The 22,718-nt window shown below is 34.9% G+C and overlaps 1 protein-coding gene across 1 annotated transcript; it reads right to left on the bottom strand.

The window, feature by feature from the left end:
- Nucleotides 1-4,287: 4,287 nt before the first annotated feature.
- On the bottom strand, nt 4,288-13,908 carry LOC122042495 (uridine kinase-like protein 1, chloroplastic). Its single transcript, XM_042602646.1, has 14 exons — nt 13,629-13,908; nt 13,444-13,535; nt 11,951-12,020; nt 11,683-11,801; nt 11,126-11,222; nt 9,734-9,813; nt 7,256-7,450; nt 7,061-7,144; nt 6,881-6,941; nt 5,810-5,870; nt 5,334-5,427; nt 5,190-5,262; nt 4,772-4,854; nt 4,288-4,705 (listed from the first exon to the last, which is right to left on the bottom strand). Exons 1-14 carry the CDS (start codon nt 13,816-13,818, stop codon nt 4,559-4,561), a joined length of 1,446 nt encoding a protein of 481 aa, XP_042458580.1. The 5' UTR covers nt 13,819-13,908; the 3' UTR covers nt 4,288-4,558.
- Between the last annotated feature and the right edge of the window lie 8,810 nt (nt 13,909-22,718).

Here is a 22,718-nt window from a genome sequence, read left to right as displayed (position 1 = left end):
TATGTATATTTTATTTGCTTCGATTGTTACTATGTACCTTATATAATTGTTCTGATGATAATGGGTATTTCTTTAACACAGCATAGGATCGAAAGGTTCTTGAATGATTCACAAAATTATGAAAGCAAGGATCTTTAGAAAAAAAAATTTTATTTGAAGAGTGCATAATTGCATGGATAAGCTCCGACTAACTCATCAATTTGAATTCAATTTAGTTTTTTTACTTGGGAGGTATTGAGAAGGAATTATAATGAAATAATTATTAGTATAATCATATCTCAAATTGTTGATTATATGGTTGACAAAATATTTAAATTAGGTTAATTCTGTGTTATGATGTGTCTTGAGTGTGCAATGCTTGAGAGATTGAACATGGAGATGAAAAGTTCATAAAAGTGAGATTATTGGTCGAGTCCAATCAAGGACTTGGCAAGTTGCAAAGCTCATGACTCAACGAGGATAAGTTGGAAGATTAGAAGTCTAAGAAGTTAAGATCGATCAAAAAGTTTGACAGGTTGCTCAGAAGGTCTAGGACAACTAAGAATTTGGTGGGTTGCTCATAACTCGACAAGGTTGAGTTGGAAGACAGAGGTTAAGGTTGATTAGGAACTTCTTAAGTTGCTTGTGGTTAAGAAAGTTTGTAACTCAATGAGATCGAGTGGTACTTGCATGATCAAGTAAGTTGTTAGCTCAACGGCTTTGAGGCTTAGAATGAGGTAAACGCTCAAAGAAGGCAACGAATGATATGAAACAAGCATAGAGTTGTCGGATCAACACGCGATGGGTTTCGGATTGTAATCAATGTTTTAGTTTGATCTTGAGTTAAGTTGAGGTTGATGATCATTCTCAATTAATTGAAATATTGAGTTCACTCAAGAGTCTACTAGGTAGTTTTCACAGGCACTAGTGCATATTGAATTTTTGGTGTGCTTGGATGCCATGTCAATCAAAAGCTAATTTTTTGAATTTACTTGGTGGATAAATATAAGATTGGACTGTCTATTTTAAGATTAAGATCTGAATACCTTGTATAAAAAAATATAATAATAATCTTGGATTTGAAATACATTCAGGAGAATATGAATATTTAGTTTCAACTTAATTTCTTAACTGACTCCAATGGCTCAAAGAACTCAGAACACATTTATTTTATAAGGAAAATTGTAGCTAATCCATAAGATCAAAATTTTGTAATTTCAAATATATTTTAATCTTTTAACTGGACCTTGGCAAGTGTGTTTTTATTTTCTGGCATCAAATTTAATGTAGATTCGAAAAACTAAGAATTAAAAAAAAAAATCTTGCAAAAAGAAAGGCAAAAGAAAAATTATGAGTTTATTTTGTTTTCTTTTGTAATTAAATATTTTTAAAACAGTATATTAAATTGTACATATTATTTATATTTATTTTGCTTATGTTTACTGTATACATGTATTAGATGATTTGGAATAGATTCGATGATATGTGAAAAAAAATCTACATATTTTAAAAAAATTAAAATTGTTTTATAATTCATTTAATATATTTATGCGAATTGTTTTATACATATAAAATTGTAAATAATGTCTATGACATTAGTTTTGAAGTGTGATGGCGTTTTCCGCATTCGGGCCTCTCTCTTCCCTCGTTTTCTACTTCTCCCTATGTCTCCTGATCGAACATGTGATCTTATGCATCAACATTCATCGGGTGTCAGCGTGATCGATGTGACCCCTTTGATGGTCAAGTCATTGTTGGGGGAAGAATAGCCGCGGAGGCTGGAATTGTAATCTACCAGGACTGATCACAGAATTTGATTTTGAGATTTAGGGTTGATCTATTGATGATAGTTTCATATATAAAGAAAAGGTCCCTCAAGCTAATTGCGGAATTTGGTTTGATGATTTAGAATTGATTGGATGAACATTACATTAAAGAAATTAAAATGGGCTCCGTGCTAAAGGCCAGGTAAACTAGCACTTTCCTCCACCCTTGGCTGAGAATAGAGCTTGCAAGTAAGCAAGGAAAAGAATAAGAGAGCTCGAGAGAGAAGAAAGATCTTTGCGTGTGAGAAAATCATACCCTCACCTTCACCTACCGTTATATAACCGGAGTAGGAGAGGGCCTACGTATAACGGCTACCACACAAACCGGTAGCTGGCTGAGTCGACGAAAAAGGGTCGGTCGGGAGGACAATAGTAGAATCGTACGCTTGTCATGGCATAGTCATTTGCTAGGCATCACATCCGATGCATACTACTCCGTCAGGGGCGGTTACGAACCGCAGGGTATAGTGTCTGAGATTGTGTCGAAGGTTGAGGTCCAAGAAAATAGCTCAGCAAGGACACTTTCGCCCAGGTGGACTCCTTTGTGCAAACACTAGGTTAAGCGTGTTCATCCGGACGAGACCCAAAGAGAATGTTCCTATCTACAAGTTGATTGACCTAGACGGGTTGATTGACCCGAGCATATTCCCCCGGGTACATCAAAGTCGATTGAGATCAACCAGCTAGATCACTAGATTGAATCATCAACTTTTTTTTCGTCATTTGCGAAATTGCCGAATTGCTAAACACTTGGATCGTTAATATGCGCAAGAACTCAGCTTTAATAAATAAGAAATTTAAAGTAACAATGTAGAACGTCTAGCACCTATGTAATTAACAATCCTTGTTCAATTTATGCATTGCATTCTCTTTTGGCAATTTGTCTAGCTCGCTTAGCCCATCTATGCTTTCTGATTCACTTGGTCTATCTTACTCATCGTAATTGGTTCAGTTAGCTCGTTTGATCCACTTAGTTCAATATCTAGTTTACTCATCCTATCCGTTTTACCAAGCCTCTCTTGCACGGTCCTATTAGATTTTCTAGTTTGCGTGGCCTGTCAAGTTAGCTCGACCCATTAGTTGCATTCACTCACCCAACTCTTTGAACTTGTTTATCCTATTTAATTAATAGTTAATCTGCTTTGTTTCACTCGGCTCACCTAACTCACCCACCTCACTCAACTTTTCTATATTACTTGGTTTTGTCCGGCTCCTTTTGCGTTAGCCATCTTGGTTAGCCTATTCGATGCATTCGTCTCGCAAATCAATGCTATCCATAACCTGGTCGGCCTATCCAACTTGACAACCTACCCAACTCAAGTCACTCATCCTACTCGACCCATCTATATATATATATATATAATCTAGTGATGACCTAGAAGGGTTCACCTCTAAGGAAGTCCCTTAAGGAAGTTCAGCGCTTTGATAGATGTCGAAATCAAGGGGTGGTCAACCGAGAGACTAGCCGGTGATAGAAGACCCCTCGTCCTCGTCCGATCAGAAGAAGTTCAGAGGGGGTTGGTCAGGCCTAGGCAAGGGATAGCACGCCGATCGACATAGACATATGCGCATGATGCCAAAGAAGAGGTCGGTCGGACCGATTAAGGCGAAATCCAGCTAGGCAAAAGACATTCACGCCGATCGGCCAAGACATAGGCACAGGAAGCCAAAGAAGAGGTCGGTCGGCCCGATCAAGGGGAAGCCGGCCAGACGGCAACTGACAAAGAAGACGGGGATATATGCCAACATCCTTCTGGGAGTCAGTGTCACCGATTAGTGGGGCGTATGGATAGAATATCCTTTTGGGAGTCAGTTTCGCCGACTGACGGCAGGAAAGGACGGAGGATCGTACGGAAGAATATCTCGCCGCCATGGCATAGATACATTTGCCCCATTATGGTAAGAGGTCAGAGATCCTTTTTCAATGTTAGCTTTTGGGGAAAGTTTGGAAATACACGTCTATCTGGGAAGCATGCAGTCTACTCGTCGAAGCCCTATATACGCACAGACGTCTTCTGGAGTCACTATTCTCTTCTTCTTCTTTGCTTCCTTTATTCTCCTCATGTGCCGGTGTGTGACTTGAGCATCGGAGGACTGTCGCCGGGAACTCCCTCCCGGCTTAGCACTAACGACTTGTGGTTGCAGGAGCGCGAGAGCATCAGTGAAGACGAAGAGCCACCTCAGCATCGCTTTCCGGTGGCCATCTACTCGATTTCTAGGCAGGATCTATATATATATATAAAAGGTTGGATGAAATAACTATTTCATTAGAATAAAAACATGATTAAATCAAACATGCGACAAAAAGACGATTCGCTCGTCCCCAGCGCCCCGTCCCTAGATCAACACGGAGGAGGTAAATCACAGATGACTACTAGCCATTAGTGCAAAATGGTCAAGCCATGGGGGAAGTTATGCTCAAAAAAATGCCATGACATTACAAAGTTAACTGATCAAATTGAGTAAGTTTAATCAAAATAAATAAAAGAAGATCAAACTTTCTGTGTGAATACCTCGTTCTACAGAAGATCTACACCATACAGACACTACCCATTCGAGAGATTCGATGGATAGCAACTCAAATAAGAATCAAAAGAAATGCTAAAAAAAGCAATTGAATTCCAAAAAATTATTGTATGAATTCATGTCATATTATTTTTTTTTTTACTTTGAATAACGAATATAGCTAGCTCATCAAAAAAACATTCTATGCACTTAGATCAAAATGAAGCAAGAATAATAAATTAACGTGCTCATCTATCAGTGCCAAAATAGCGATCGCCAAACTCGCCCAACCCTGGGATAACTCGATAGTCTTCATTAAGCGAAGCATCGATCTCAGAGGTGACAATCTTCAACGACGGGAATCGTTTGCATACGCAGCGAATTCCCTCAGGTGCCTGCGTGGACAGAATCCAGTAAGATAGAATCCACGCCTAAAAGAACACAAAAGTTTAAGATCTCACTGATATCAGGTTAAGAAAAATTATTCGCTTCTCGGGAACTCCTTTCTGTAAGAGGAGTTCTATGGCTTCGTTTGCGGAATTACCTGAGGATTTAACTTACATTATGGAAAAGTAAATACTATGAAAAATGGAACAGTACAAACTCTAAAAGTAGAACAGCAAATGTGTCTTCTTATATTTCCTACATTCTAGTAAATGGCAATCAGCATGCATACTAATGTGGTTTTGCAAGGAAAGTTACATTCCTCAAACCAACACATCCTTCAAAATTAGTCATTTTTGGTTTCACTGTATACGAAAACATTAAGAGAAATATAAATTATTGATCTTTCATGGGAAAAGTCAACTAGATATTGTGAAATTTTGCAAAAAATTTTCTACAGAGAAGGTGAAGTGTGCATGAACACATTATACTGACCTGTAGCAAGAACAGGATCTAAAAGTAGCACATGACGCTCATGAATGTCCTTTGGAAGTTTCTCATATATGAGCTGAAGGAAGAAAAATATATCAATATGTTGGTGACCAACCATGACTAAGAATCAAATCTTTGAATTCCTACCTGCTTTCCGTTGTCTCCGTCACGATGGATGAGAATTTTACCAATCTTTATTCCTTTACAACATGCCCGCAGTGCGTTCTCCATGCTTTCACCACTGCAACAAACCAAGAAAGTTGAAGCTCAATACACAGAAGGTATTCATTCTGGATATCATTTTTGTTGAAACTACACCCTGCATTTTTCTTAAATTTCAGCCTTTTTATAAGTATGATTATAAACTGAACCAAAACAGGGATGTAGGTTAAGACATGAATCAAAGATAGTAAATCAGCCATAATGACAATGGATGGAAAAATGACAAGGGAACATGGAAACTCAAACAAAGTAGAAATTATAGGTTATCAGATTGGCCTTCTGATAATGAAATTAAGAAATGGAATCTTTGCTGAAGTAACATATAAAGATTCTACTTATTTTTGCATAGATTTAAGAATCTGCATTCTTAAAAAATAAGCAATACCTGAATCAGATCTCACCTTCGAACAATAGACACCCCACAAAGTTTCTTGCAGAAGTTGACACCTGTGTATGTAGATCCTATACCAAAAAAGGGCCCAAAATCATGAGTTCACACAAACTTATAATCAATAACAAAATAGCCATTTAAAAGTAGGTCAGCTTGTGTATCTTCAATTAACTCCTGGTTTCAGTGTCGTATTTTATCTTAATCTCCACCCACAGTAAAGCATCTCAACTGGGTATTGCATTATCATCATAATGCATTTAGTGATTCGTGTATCTCAACAAAACTTGAATTTTTGTCTTATTCTCCAACCCAAAAAAGCATTCCGTGTGAATTTTTTTATCTTAATCTCCACCCAGAGTGAAGCATTCCAACTGGGTATTGCATTATCATCACACTGCATTTAGATTACTCATCCAATCAAGATGTTGATCTCCCAGACAACGTTACTACTGTACATGTACCGACCAAAGTCACGAAACTATAATCCTTTTGCAAGGACCCTGTTTGGCATCTGAACATTCTCTATTTATCTCCCACCGTAAACAACTTGCAGCTGCAAACCAAGCCAAGGAATCCTCTCTGGCTAAGGATGCACTATGGACCTATGAAAATAAGGCTCTTTAATAGTGCCATAAATCAAGCATGGAATAAGATGTCCAGCTAAATCTCTTAATCCAAAACTTTCTAGTAGCAATCATCAGTATCAAATCCAAAATAGTCAAATAAAATTAGGATCAAAGGAAACAAGACATGAAATGCAGTCGCGACATGGAAACAAACATGAACAATATATGGAAGAATAGTAGGAAAGTGGATAAAATGCAAGCCTGATAAGCTTAAAATAAGCATACACCTCTCTTTCCTTGAATAAAATCTTATAAGTTCCCGTGTGCCATTACCCTTATAAAAATGGTATCCCCTACTTCTATAAATCCTCTTTTTAAGACTTCTTATTGCATTGCATAGCATGTAGGGTTTATTTAATTAAATGATTTTATCCCATTAGGAATGAACTAAATTGTCAGTGGCAAATAACATACTATAATTTTCAACACAGATAACTTGTAAAGCAATAAGCCACCTGTTGGCGTGAGCACCTGCTTCTCAGCAAATGGTAAATGACCGAGGCCATGCTCCACAACCTGGAATAATACTTTGCGTTACAAAAAAGAGAAGATATTACTTCTATAATAGGAAAAATTGGCATTTCAACTGTGACAATCCATAGCTTTAAGGAAAATAGAAAACAAGTTCAGAATACCAGTCTTATGAGCCTATCTGAATAGAAGACAAAATCCGGTGTTGCTATGTCCCTATCACGAATAAGTGTATGCATTCCTCGTATCTGTTAAGATTAGTATTAGACTAGGAGCTCATTTTCTTAACATAACAGGATTTGAAATGGATAAGTGCATCTGGCTGAATATAACAATTGTGCAATCTTTAGAAGTGTTACCTGGAATGTTGACTGAATAACAAATACATTAGAATAGATTTTGCACAAGTCATGTTGACCAAGCTTCGTTCGGATATGTTGTACAATGAGATCTATTGCAACAATGTTATCACCTCCACGTGGTATGATGACATCAGCATACTTCTTCGATGGAAGAATAAAATCATCAAAAGAAGGCTTGACAAACTTCCCGTACTGCAAATCAATGAACATTTGCCTATTTAGATCATAAATGGATTATTAAAGCAAAGTCCACAACATTTTACCAGAGTAGAAAAGGCTCACAGTAGTGTTAAATCCATGAACAAATAGTCATAAATAAATTTAATTCTTTAATTTTCAGGTTCTAATTCTAGTAATAAAGCTTCTGAAAAAACATTATAATGGAATAAACACATATATTTGATAGACTGAAAAAAGGCAATCCAATTACCATACTCCAATTCAAGCTTGTATTTTAAGCATAGGTCGCTAAATAAGTAAATGAAAATGGAAAATATTTCGATGCCACTCATCCATGTAATTATTAATTTAACAAGGAATGAGTTAATTTAGTAGTCAAGAACTACATTATAGTACTACATAACAAAATTATCATCATCTTGAAATAAAAGTATTGATATAAATATTTATAAAATTGATTTTCTAGAATATTTCAGAATATAAATCTTTTATGAGAAAAAAGTATTCCAACTTATTGAAAGATAAATTATTAGAATATATCTTTAGCAATAATAACAATATATTTTTTAACCAACTAATAGTGCTTGAAGAATATTTTGGACTCGAGCAATTCTAGTATATGTATATATATAGAGAGAGAGAGGAGCACATACACAAAGATCTAATATAAAATTTTGAATTAATTCAAAGATAAAATAAAATTCACATAAACAAAATTTAATATGTGTTATTTCAGTGGTATATGATTGGTTTTTAGCATCTTTGCACATACATTTAAGTTTATATCATACGTTTATGAATTTTCTCTCATAGTATAACTTTTTTTTAAAACAGTGGTATTGCATTTTAAGTAACAAAACGAGTTTAATAGAATGACCCAATCAAGAAAATGATCATATCTATTCATATGAAAATATATCAAATTTTTAACTAGAAGTCATGAAATAATGCAGATAATAACTTTAATTAACCCTTGATATAGAAAAGTCAAGAAAGAAAATCTCTTCAAAATCTTTTCCAATAATGAAAACTATACTAAACTAAGCTCATGCATGTAAACATCTGGAGAAGTTCTTCTGACCAAAATTATTATTTGGAAAGGGAAGACCTCACACAAGGGTGAGATAAGAATAGAAACTTGTTTTCCACTGCATATACCCCATACTGTCTAAGTGATATTTTGAATTCCATGTGTAATTAACAGGAACTATTGTCAAGATTTAACTACTAGTTTAGTAGGATGGTCTAATCTCAACATGCACGATATGAAACAATATGAAGTAGAAAAGTATTAAAAGGCAATTTTCAAGTGATAGGTGAGCACCTAAGAGGTTGACCTTAAAATAATATTAAAATTAAAATTAATATATTAAATTAATTAACATTAATATATATATATATATATATATATATATATATATATATATATATAATTGTATCAATCAAAATAAATTTACAATTACAAATAATCAAGTTGTAATTGATAAATAATCAGTAATCTCATAATAACAACAAACTATTTCATATTTCTCATGGCAACTAAAAAAAATCAATCACAAAATCTAAAAATATACTACACATGCTAAGATTAAATGATAAAAAATTAGTAATACATGAGAAAAGAAGATAAGAGAAGAGGGAGAGCACACCTAAGGAGAGATAAAAGAAAAGAGGGTCAAAATTCAATACAAATCACCAACAACGAGTTAAAAAGGAAAGGTGAAAGTACAAAGTGGGAGGCCCATACAAACAAAGTGGTGTAAAATGGGTTAATAAGAAGAATTAAAGTTGCTTTCTAATATCAAATGAGTTAGCAATTTACAAAAAAAATTCTTTAGGCGGTTTTTTTTCTTGTGGACCGCTTGGGCCACTTAAAAGGATTGCCAAAGAGGGACCACCTAGTAGTTAGGTGAAGTGGTGCCTTGCCGAAACCTCTAGGCCACTGCCTTTTAAAACAATTAGAAAGATGTCAACGGAATCATTCTATTTAGCTAAAACAAAAGAGAACATCTAGCAAATAATAATTTGAATATCTGATTTTCAAAAAGGATAGGTAACCCCTGCATCATTGAGTTTGATAATCATATGCTAGTAAAAAATCAACATAAATATTTCAGTCCATTGCAATGTTTCAAATAATTTATACTGTACCATTAAATAAATGATGCTTCAGGAATTAGCCCAGAATGCATGTTGGAAGCAAAGAAGTAGACTATGGGTGTCATGAGAAGAAGCAAAGAAGATAAAATGTAAATTTCCAAGTAAAAAAGTTAAATCCCAAATAAAAGGAAGCACCTGTTCAAGAACTGAGTTAACATCTCTGCCTCTCTCAATAGTATCACGCTTTATTCTTCTAGCAAGCCTTATATCAGGATCTAAACAATCCATTGAAGATAAGAGAAGTAAAACTTAGGTATCAAAATAAAATAATGGCAGGTAAGTGTACAGATCCACATCAAAATTCGCCTAGTTTGTTGGACATTGATATTCATTGAACTATAAGTAGGAGACATTATATAGTAATGCTAAACTCTAGACAACTAAGGGCCATTTTCAATATAACTTCTTAGTTCCTTTCAACAATTCCAGGTATAACTAATAAGGGATCTCCAATCCATAATTGAAGCTGAAACCTTAGTTCAAGGTATACAAAAACTTCCAAAGATTTCTTCTAGACACAACTGGAAAGGAATAGATCTTTGCACCTGTGGATTAAGACTGCATAGCCCAATCCTGTATACTGACTAGTTAGGCTAGCCAATAGGAATAAAGTGTGGACTTGTCTGGATGTTTTTTCAAAGTTTCTAGGACTCTCACTAAGCATTCTGCACAACAGAAGGAAGCTCGCATGCTTGGATATTGCAGTATACCATTCATGAACGAGAAGATACTGAAGTCGCTGATACAAGAAGGTCGAGATTCTGGTCCATAGGCTACCAACAGTTTAAATTCCTTCAGTAGCTGATTATATTAAAAAAAATGAAAGTCCAAAGTCAAACTAATGATGTCTGGTTATTTAAAAACTCTAGGAATAGTAACATAATGTCATAAGTGAAAAAGGCTAACATAATGCCATAAGTGAAAAAGGCTGTTTTATTAGAATGTCTAGGAATTGTTTTTGCTCTCCTTATATTTCTACTTGCTTCTACTCTTTTTCCCTATTGCTTCTCTACCCTGCAAGTCTCTCATACTATAAAAACAATACACTTATCCATGATGAACAAGTGATTTGATTGAGACACCTCAACTTTTAATAAACATATTTCCAATGGGAAAGCATATTCATTGTATATGCAGTGATATTCTACTAAATGCAAAAAAAAGAAAATGACAAAATAATATCTTCAACAATAACAAAAAATGGGTAAATTGTACTAGAAAGATCCATGGACCTCTAAAGAATCCATAAAGCTTTTAATCGTTTTATAAGAATAATGAACTCTGAGAGTTCTAATTCCTCTAAAATATGTTAATTGTGATGAAAACCCATATAAAAAACTTCAAATAGAACTGTGTTCAATAAATCTAAATTGATTAAGGCCGTTTGTCATGCCACATGAATTGTGGCTCCATGAAACGAGAAAATAAACATATAACAAATAGCTGAAAACCAGAACTTTGGATCGGGTTCTTGTGTTTAGAAGCAGTTTCAAGCATATATGAAAATGCAGAAAACAAATTATCTACCTGTGTCAACAAATATCTTCATGTTCATCAAGTCACGAACTCGAGAATCATGAAAAACAAGGATACCCTCCAAAATAATGACATCTGATGCATTTACCTGAGAAACAATGATTGAGTCTGAATATCTAGATATTCCAAGCCAATGAATATTAAAGAAACAATGAATGCTTAAACTGACTCATTTAAATGATAATATCCTAAGAATTTAAGTTGGAATTTATGTAATCATGATACATATTTACAGAAACAGAAGGAAAAAAGGATGTACAAAAAGGAATTTATGAGTAATCATTTAAATCTAATTAAACCAAATAACATATCAGGGGTTCAAGAACCCAAGATATATGGATCTGGGGCTTGAAAAGGTTTGTACAAAATGCATGGCAGTGGTAGGAGTCGACTACTATATAACACATATCCAGTATGAGGCTGCATTTAAGATTTCCATTAAGAATATTAAGATAATTAAGCAACAGCAAACTTCAAAATACTTTATTTTGGAACAAGCATAATATTTGAATAGCAATAACAAGCATTCTAGTCTAATCTATAGATACCTTTCTGAAGTTTTCAGGGCAACGCTGGTGCTTCTTAAAATCGTAAATGGGAACATTGACAGAATAGCCACTTTTTAGCTTTTTCATGCACTCTAAAAGTTGTTCAGTATCGAAGGCATCTACCAAAATATAATGAAAAGGTATTAGAAGTTACTATGAAGAAATCATAAATTCCTATAGGTAGAAACATTTACCTATGCTTAGTGCTATCTATAAAGTTCAATACAATTAGTAAGTGATGAGTAACACAAGATAATAAAATAATTACCAGGATGATCAAAATTGTAGTCCTGGACATGCTTAGATTCTTCAGCAGTTAGCCCACAATAAAATGAATCCTAAGTAATAAGAATCATAGATTTAGCTAACAAGGAAGGCAACGATTAAAATGACCAAGTTCAGATGTGCCTTGCTAGATCATGTATCTTCTAATAGACAATGAGGATCCATCATGCACAAGAAGCAAATTTGGCTTTCAACATAACAAAGTTCATACAAACTCAAAGAAGAAAGTAGGAAAGATGCGTTAATATTCAACTGCAATACAACCTTGCACATTATCCATAGTTAATTAAAAGGGAGACTGGTGCACAAACTTTCCGCCAATACAGGATCCCGGGGAAGGGTTGGACCAGTGAGTCTATTGTACGCAGCCTTATCCTGCATTACAAGAGATAGTTTTCGTAACTTGAACCCGTGACCACAAGATCACACAATTGCAACTTTACAATTGCACCAAGGCTCCTCTTCACATTATCGATAGTTAATTCCCTCTAGAAAAAAGGACAATGTGTAGGCCATGAATGCTGGTTCAGCTTTATTAGCATCGTGATGCCTAGAGGAAGCTCTTTACAATTTGATTGTGGGAAACCATCTCTAGGAGGCTATGGTGAAGAATGAAAATTCACATTTGGATAAATTTTTTTGTTCTTTTTGGAGTAAAGCTTTTCAGGAAATGGGCAGAGCAAGTGCTAGCAACACTGTAAGCTACCGTTCAATCTTTGTATGGCAATTCTGTACCATCTCTAACAGGCTATTAATCTTTAAGCAGTCAAAAGTCAATTCTGTACTAATTATAAATTCCAGCCCTTCTACTTAAGATATATATATATAGTCTGATGATAAACATGAATATATCCATCTTGCCTACTGATACAGACTGAGACAAAATAAAATATCCACCTAAATCAAGAGAACAAGAAGGCACTTATTGTAATCTCAACCAATCAGACAATGTGATGATTCTCAAAATCATTAACTATTTCTCATCACAGAAGATGGCAAAGCTTGAACACGTCGCGATTAGGATAGGATAACTTCATCATACCGATTAGGATAGGATAACTTCATCATACCGATTAGGATAGGATAACTTCATCATACCTCAAGTTTGCAGTAAGTTGGGAGAATACACAGTCAAGGGAACAAAAATTTATGAACACTGAAGCAAGAATAAATGCTCCAGAATGTATGCATCCTCTCACCCTCACATAGATGAAATCCAATAAAAGACTGAAGCAAATATATTAACGTCTCAAAAAATGCAAGCCCTAATTTATAGTCGAATCACGTCGTCATTACGGTTCCCCAAATGCGGCTTCCGCAACTATCTGTGCCCACGTGTTTCATATAATGCACGTCCAGCAGACTCTCTCTCACACACAAACACAAAAGAAAGAGCATTATTTGGATTTCACCGAAACAACAAAGTGATGAAACACGTGTTGATGACAAAAATAAAATAAAATACATTTTCTTTACCTGATTCACTAGAACGACGCGTTGATCGTGTAGCTGCTGTATGATCCTGTCGCAGACCGTGGTCTTCCCCGAAGCCGTACCCCCGCAGACCCCTAAACGAAGAAGCAAACTTAACGCTAATCATACAAGAACTATTTAACCGATCTAGACAATAGGCGCCTTGGGTTATCATTTTAAAAGGTCACCGATGAAAAAGGGCTGCTTCAGGGAAACCACGTCGGCGGCGGGGCATTCGGGAGATCGGAGGAGCGATGCCTCAGCGGACGAAGGCGATGACGGGGTGGAGGAAGACAGGCAGAGGGAGTCCAGGCGGAAGCTGCGGAAGTGAGCGCCGGAGGCCGCCTCGATGACCTCTTCGGTCGACTTCTCCGTCATCCGGCTGTTTTCTCTTTCCCCTTTTTCCTCCGTTGTGATTTCTCTGGCCGGTGTTAATGAACAGTATTTATAGGCGTGGCAATTTCTTGGCCTTCACGTGATGTTCGAATGTCAGCCTCGCAGCACCAAATAGAATGTGCCACCTCATTTTCCTTCTTTCAATTGCTTGTTTTTTCATGTCTCATTAAATAATAAATATTTACCTCTTCCAATTATATTTTCCCTCCCCTTCCCTTGTCTAGGTGTGAAATAGGTTAATGTGGAGACAAGTTCATCGTAATTTATTTTTTTTAGATATATATAATTTAGGAATGGATTAAGTTTGGTCCAACCTGTGCTACATGTTAGGAGGAAAAAAAAAAGGCAATAAATACTTAAAAATAAAAAATAGAAATAATATGTTTTAAAAAAAAATTAGAAAAAGTTCCGGATGTATATATAAAATCAGATACTATAAATTTTTTCTTTAGATTTTTTTTTCGTATCGTTATTTTATAAATAAATAAATAAAAATGGAGGAAGATATAATAGTGCTTGAGAATTGATGGAACCTTTCAAAAATGACAAACCTATAATTAAGGACGGATGGAGGAGGATATAAAAATGGAGCCGTTGTTGAATAAGCCTCTCTTCTATTTTTCTTCAATTATTAATGATGGTATAGCAAAAGGAAATATTAATTAATTAATTATTATATAATTAAGTGACTTATAAAAATAATAACAGTGATAGTCTAATTGGTTAAGATATTTAATTCTAATCCAGCAGATTTGTATTCGAATCCAAATCCAGTGTCAACATATCTATATAAAATAATCAAATCTTTTAATTTGGGCCTGAACGGTTATGGGCCAGGGGTCGATGATCCGGCCCGGGTCAGGCCTAGCTTGAACTTAATGACATGTGTTGAGTTTTGGGTAATTGACTTTAGTGATTTAAGTAAAAAAAATTTACATATGTAATAAAAAAAAATAACTGGGCTAGAGCTCACTGCCCCTAACAACAAATGAGTTTATAAGATCAAAAGGAATTTCAAAACTAAAATTAATATTTGACCAAATTTTATTTAGAGAGAGGAAGTGGATTATTATAGTACAACTTATGTGTCTTTTAAGAACTCATTTAAGATCATTAAGACCCTAATAGTTCATTTTAACTTGGAACTATATATCTAATATGATATAATTAAAAGTTTTCAAGAACTTGTCCATAAGAAAAACATATTAAGCATCCAAACTATGATATTTAAAATTTGATGGAATTATGATATCAATATGTTTATCTGGTTTGTGAAATTAAATTTAGAGATTTAAATGTCCGCATAGACAAATAATTTCATTGAAGTGAATTTGAACATGAAAGACCTCTATGAGCGAACCTTTTCTATTTGATTGAATTTCATATAAATAATCATCTTGGTTTGTTGTTGTTAGCTATATACATCAAATCAAACTATAGGATGCATCAAGGATCTAGTTATCATCATCCATAAGGTTAGATTGGATAGAAAACCGAATAATCCATCGCATTAACCATTGATCTTACTTATCGCAGGAGTTCTTGTAAACGCGGAATGATCTTCTACATGAATGAACGATAATCTATAGTCCTTCTCAATAGAGAAGAGAGGAGGAAAAATAAGCTCTCTCTTGAATGTCAAGGTTTAAAATTGTGTCCTAATTAGGAGTTTCTTCCCTTATATAAAGTTCATCCTATACGAACCATCAACATAAAAGCTTATACATCCTTAACAAATAATTAATGTTAATGAATCGGATTAACGAATCTACACATTGAATCCACATCCAATAATCTAAACCCCCTTCATGCTAAAAGTATTAGATCACTTAATTTAGGTTTAGTTCCTTAATGACAATTAGTTGTGTGTATTAATCAAGTGTAAATCTATCTTATAGAGATTAAGCCCACATATGTAGACTTAATCTGATTAAGATCATCCATGTGGACTTAATCCTTCAATCTCACACTTGAGTTATATTTGATCTCTTATATGCCACATAACCCCTTAGTTGAGTTCAACATATCAAAATTTTATAGGTTAAATATATATTTAAATAATCTGGTTCATTAAATCAATTAATACAGAACTAAAGAAGTTAGAATTACTATTTTTGAAAACTGTGTAGATTTGGAAAACAATTTCAAAATCACTTTATTTTTGAAAATCCTGACATAAAGTTTTTACTTTTAAAAATCACTTTACAAGATGTCTTAAAGATTCTCTTCAAGTTAATTAACTTATTTTCTAAGCTGTTTTTAACTCCCCCAAGTAATCCTGAAAATTTTCTATTGTCAAAGTTTTTTTGGTTACTTAGCAAATTTTTTCCCATATATTATCTATTCCTATTTTTTGATGAATGCCAAAGGGGGAGGGTTAGGTGGATTAAGTTAGCAAAATACCAAACATAACATCAAAACAAGACTAACTTAAAAACCATGTTTTTCCTAACTTAACCCAGGTTGTCATTGTATCAAAAAGAGAGAAATTGTTGGTGCAAGTTGCACTAACGGTCTAACTCAGGTTTTAATAAATGACAAAGTAAGTTAAGTTAGGTTTAATATGATCTAATGATTTAACTAAGTGTGCAAGAGAAGTCAAGATAGGTCAACGGGCTGACCAAATATCTGGCAAAAAATCTAGCTAGGTCAACGGACTGACTAGATAGTTGGTACGAAGCCCATCTTAGTCAACAGGCCAACCGAATAGTTACCATGAAGTCCAGACATGTTGACGGGCTGATCAGATGTCTGACAAAGCGGTAAGTTAAGGAAAGTCACTGGAGGAAAGTGATTTGGTGAGGACGCGTTCCCCATTTGAAGGAACAGTAGGCCTCAATCCAACTTAGATCCATTTGGGAAATCTAAGTTGAAATATTGACTAGATTCTGGTCTCGAGGAGACAAAATCTAATTACTACTCTTGACTATAATTATGCTAACACTTGTTTTGCAAGGTAATATAAGTTTTATTGTCTCGGACTAACTTTATTTTGCAGAAAATAATGGCTACTGGAAAAGTTGGTCCGGGTGCCTGGAAGGGATCCAGATGCCTGGAATATCCAAAATCAATATTGTTGTCAGCTTGGAGCGTATTGATTGGATGACTGATGTCACGGTCCAAGCACCCGGAAGGGATCTAAGCACCTGAAACTACCTATATAAGCAGTCTTCCATCATGAGCACAACACACAACTTCTCTCTGTAACTACTTTCTTACACGCTGCTCCAAAGATGCTATTGCAACGTTGTGAAGCTTCTCCAACAACCTGCAACTCAGTTTTTATTTTCCTTGTTATTGGTAATTTTATTTTATAGTTCTTGTACTTATTGTGTAACTCTTTGCAAAGTATTAGTGGATTGTCCAACGAAAGCACTCTCACGTGCGGGCTTTGGAGTAGGAGTCGATGAAGGCTCCGAACCAAGTAAAACTTGGTGTGTTAGCCTTATTTTCATTATTATTTTCCACTACGTACTTTGACTCAATAATAATTTTTCAACGATCGTTATTCAGCCCCCCCCCCCCCTCTAGTGTTCTTTTCGATCCAACAGAAAATGTAATCATAATTCTCACCATATCTTTTAGGGTCACATTTCGTCACTCCACTACACCATTCTACTGAGGGGTCCCAGGCATGGTGTATTGCGCCACGATACCGCACTTTGCAAGGTAATCTGCAAATGGCCTAGGACGTTGTTCACTTGATCCATCAAATCTACCATAGTATTCATCACCATGATCTAATCTTACGACTTTAATCTTCTTACCAAGTTAATTTTTTTAACTTCAGTTTTGAAGGTTTTAAACATGTCAAGGAATTGTGACTTATCATAAATAAGGAATAAGTATCTGTATCAGGAATAGTCGTCTATAAAGCTTATAAAGTATGCATGACTATTCCAAGAAGTAGGGATGTAAATGAACCAAACGATTCGCGAGCTATTCGGAGCTCGATTCGAAAAAAAGCTCGTTCGAGTTCGTTCGTTTATCCTATCAAGCCGAGCTCGAGCTCGATTTCGAGCTCGACAGTTTTATCGAGCCGAGCTCAAGCTTAAGGATATTCGGCTCGTTAGCTCGCGAACATGTTCGTTTATAGGCTTGCGAGCCAAAAAAATGAACGTTAAAACGAGCCAAAAAACGAGCTCTAAAATGAGGCAAAAAACGAGCTCTAAAATGAGCCTTAAAATGAGCTTTAAAATGAGCCAAAAATGAGCTCTAGAACGAGCCAAAAACGAGCTCGAAAACGAGCCCGAGCTCGCTTAACGAGTTAGGCTCATTAACTTTGATAATCGAACTAATAACGAGCCAAGCTCGAACTGTTCAGGAGTTTGATAATTCTAAAATGAGTTGAGCTCGAGCCTTGTGATAAAAGCTTGATTCGAGCTCGAGCCCGAATATAATTTAAACGAGCTGAGCTCGAGCTTAATACTGTTCGGCTCGGTTCGGCTCGATTCGGCTCGTTTACATCCCTACAAGAAGCCTTAGGGAACAATCCATATATATTTGTATGTATAAGTTCTAAGACTTCATTACTCTGTCTTGAACCCTTATTACTCTTGTTAGTCGTTTCCCCTTGATACACTTAATGCAGATTCTAAAATCTATCATATCAAGGTAATCGAGAATTTCTAGTGATATTAACCTTTCTAGGCGTTGTTTAGAGATGTGCTCTAAACACCTATGTCACAACTTGGATGAATTCTCACTCGCTAAACCACGCTTCGCACCTAGATTATGCATCACAATATTATCCATATAGGTTACAGTGTCTAATCTGTATAGTTTGTCAATCAAAGAATTAGTACCATACAAAATAAAATTTCAAAAAAATACTGAATTTTTCATTTCCAAATAACAAGTGTCTCTAGATTTATTGAAACATGAAATAGAAACTAAGTTCTAGTTAAAAGATGACACTACAAATATATTTTTCAAATTTAAAAGTATATTGTTCCCTAAACAAACTGTAAATCACCAACTGCCTCTACTTTTGTCTTCTTGCCAGTTTCTGTATAAATGAATCTTTCAATGTCAATTGACATGCAACTCGTAAGATAACCCTACATAGTTACACTTATGTGAGTAATTGCATCAATATCTATCCACCAAGTATTATTAGGTATAATAACTAGGTTAACTTTTGAACGGGCAAAATTGAGAAATATACTTTTCTTGACATGCCAATTGATGTGTCTGGAGTAATCATTCTTCAAATGACCTTTCTTTTTACAAAAGAAACAAGGTAGGTCCAAATCTTGCTGTTTTTGCATCTTATACCCTGAAGCCCCAATTACTACAAGTTGTTTACTCTTACACTTACTTTTATCCTTTCTCTTTTTCTTGTTCGAATACTGAGATGAGGATGCAAAGTGAGTACTATGAGTGTCATGCCTCAATCTCTCTTCTTCCTGTACACACTAAGCTATAAGCTTATTTAGTGTCCACTTCTCTTTTTGAGTGTTATAACTTATCTTAAAGGTAGTGAACTACGTAGGTAGAGAGATTAGGATTAGATTCACAAAGATGCTTTCAGATATGTCTAACTTTAGTGTCTTAAGTCTTATGACCAAGTTTGACATCTCCATGATATACTTCCTGATGCTACCTTTCTCGTTATATTGCATGGACTCTAACTTCATAAGAAGTGCAGTAGTCTTGACCTTTTCGTTTGAGACGAATCGATCTGCTGACTCCCTAATGAAGGTCTTAGCATATTCTTTCTCGGTAATTAAACCTCTAAGTGATTCTAACATATACATCTTCATGATCATTAGACTCATGCGATTTGATCACTTTGACTTATCAAAGATCACCTTTTAATTCATAGTAGAATCACTAGTCAAAGGTATGCAAAGTCTATATTTATGCATCCTAACAGTACTATTATATGCTATTTCTATTGTTCAAAGTTTGTACTAGTAAACACAGGGACGTTGTTCAAATTCATAGACATTAAGAGCACTACATAAACAAAAGCAAAGTACATAACTCAATTTAACTAAACAAGCTAGACATATATCTTTATAGTTGTGTCATAACAAAATGCAACAAACAAACAATGCAACTTTATGGACATTAATTGAGATATCTAGTGCAACATTATATTAAGTTTTTGGGCTAAATTATAACTTTCTAGTAGCACTCTTCAAAAAAACTCATAACTACCATCATCTGTCACATAACGCGCTTTCCTTTGGGTCAGCACGTCATGCGCATGGTTAACTTTATGTTTGAGCTTCTTTAGTTAGCTTATGTTTTCTAGCATCAGTCACAATACCCTTAACTGACTACATAGTTTCCCTTCCTTTGAACTGACATATTATGCACATAATCAAGAAGTTTAACTTAATTTGAAAGTTTTCTTAAACATATATCTGGCATAAGAATGATTTTTATTTGAGACAATCACCCTTAGCATGGATATACATCCCTCTACACTAATACTCATAATCTTCCCAATAGTTCTCATTTTGGCAACAATATAAATTCGACTAAGAAGCAAGATCGAGGAAGAATGTAGAAAAAAAAACTATTGAATACAGAAAAAACTACTGAATATCGAGCTAAAAGTTCATCAGTCAACTATATCAGATATCAGTCGACTAATACTATCAACAGTTGAGTCCTTGTGTTCATCGATCGACTGTCACACTGTATGTGCTAAGTTCTGGTCACACCAGTCGATTAGCAATAGCAGCCGACTGACTATAGCAGTTGAGTCTTGCAGTCGAATCAGATAAGCTTCTCTTCTCAATTCATCAGGTATTGATCAACTAGTACCTTATGGCAATCGACTAATGGTAATCAGTCGAATGCCCTAGTCGAGTTCAGATAAGCTTCTGTTCAGGACCTCTCAAACATCACTCAAATGGGATTTATGGCAATCGACTGATGGAATCAATCAAATGCGAGTCAAGTTTTACTCGCTTCTATTCGTAACCTTATGAGCATCAATTGACTAGGATCCTATAGAAATCAACTAATGAAATCAGTCAAATGCTCCAATCGAATCTGATTCACTTATGTGAACAACTGTATGAGCATCAGTCGACTGGCTTTTATAGTAGTCGACTGATGGTAATCAATCAAATGCTCTAATCGAGTCAGATACCATTCTGTTCATGATTTTGGACACATCAGTCAACTTGGACTTGAAAGCAGTCGACTTATGGAGTCAGTTGAACGCTACAATTGAACTAATAACATTCTGTGCCTGTATTTCTTACTATCAGTTGACTGGTAATGTTTATTAGTCGACTGATAGTCTCGATTTTAGCTTGCTGCTACTCGTATAGTTCGCAAATGGAGGTGGAAAAATCCTTTTTCCCCGCCATTCTTCGTGTTCTTCACGAAATAAGGATAAAAGCTCGAAATGTAGATAAAAACCTAGCCCATCCAATGCTATAATCAATGGATACACATTGATTTGCTCATCCATATGGAATCAAATGTAAAATCAATGTATATTTTCCATATCATTGAAAATAATCCTTACATCTTAAAAAATGATGATAAATTAATCCTAAGCTCTGATACCAATTGTAAGCAATGTAGATACATCAAACAAACTAAAGGATGCATCAATTGGATCTAGTTATCACCATCAATAAGGCTATATTGGATAGAAATTGAAAGTAACGATAAACGAATGGTCTAACCTGAATCCATCGCATTAGTCATGATCTTACTTGTTGTTGGAGTTCTTGTAAGCACGGAATGATCTTCTACATGAATGGGCGGCAATTCGTAATCATTCTCAATGGAGAAGAGAGAGGGAAGAAGAAGCTCTCTCTCTCTCTCTCTCTCTCTCTCTCGAATGCCACCAAGATTATCCCCTAATTGGGAGCTTCTTCGCTTATATACCAAGTTCATCCTATAAGGACCATCCATATAAAAGCTCATACATTATTAACAATACATTAATGTTAATGAACCGACTTAATAGATTTACACATTAAATCCATATTCAATAATTTAAACCCCCACCCTTACTGCTAAAAGTATTAGATCACTTAATCGGAATTTAGTTCCTTAATAGCAATTAATTGTGTGTGTTAATCAAGTGTAAGTCCACCTTATGAATATTAAGCCCACTTATGTGGACTTAATCGGATTAAAACCACTCATGTGGACTTAATCATTTAGTTGTGACTATCACAAAAATGACCATATCAATCGAGTTGTTCAAAGATTTTATATGCAAGATTGCAAGACTTTCATTCTAATGCATGTCTTAAAATGATATTGAAAAAAAAAATCCATGAAGAATGCTTCTACTCTAGTGTTGTTGGCACATCCAAGTGGATACAAGATCTTATATTTCTTTCTTGTAATTGTGCTAGGACATTATCGATCAAATTCTTGTCATGACTATATATTGAAATGTTGCTAAGAAGGTTTTGAGATATTTGAAGAAAATTATGAGTTAGTGAATGTATTGATGATATAAAATTAACTTTTGGATACATTTCTCTTTTAGTTGGAGGTGTCATTTCATGGAAATGTGTGAAACAAATGCTTGTTTCATCTTCAACAATGGAAGCTAAAGCTAAATTTGTTGCGTGCTATGAAGCATCCACTTAAGACAAGTGATTAAAGAAGTTTATATCACAACTCTGTGTGATTAATTCTATAGCGAAAATAACATTGTTGTATTTCTTTGTTAAGAACATAAGGTTTAGTAGATCACAATGTCAAAGATCCAGTATTTTACTTCAAAAGAAGTGTAAAGAAAGGAGACATTGTCATCCAAACGTTTGAATGGCATGACCCAGATCGACTAAGGAGCTTAAACTCGTAGCTTTATGCACATTGCTATTGAATTCTCTTACTTTATGCACATTGATGAAAATGGCACTTGATTGCAAATTACTCTTCAACAC

This window comes from Zingiber officinale, chromosome 2A (genome assembly GCF_018446385.1).
Source record: "Zingiber officinale cultivar Zhangliang chromosome 2A, Zo_v1.1, whole genome shotgun sequence".
NCBI lineage: Eukaryota > Viridiplantae > Streptophyta > Magnoliopsida > Zingiberales > Zingiberaceae > Zingiber > Zingiber officinale.
This window is presented reverse-complemented; position numbering and strand designations above follow the sequence as displayed.

Excerpts from the sequence above, each read along its gene's own strand:
- LOC122042495 (XM_042602646.1), bottom strand. The coding sequence starts at position 13,818 with ATGACGGAGAAGTCGACCGAAGAGGTCATCGAGGCGGCCTCCGGCGCT. Across the intron at positions 6,942-7,060 it reads CAGATAGGCTCATAAGACTG|GTTGTGGAGCATGGCCTCGG; the intron begins GTATTCTGAACT and ends GTATTATTCCAG. Across the intron at positions 5,428-5,809 it reads GGGGTGTCTATTGTTCGAAG|TGGTGAAAGCATGGAGAACG; the intron begins GTGAGATCTGAT and ends GGTTTGTTGCAG.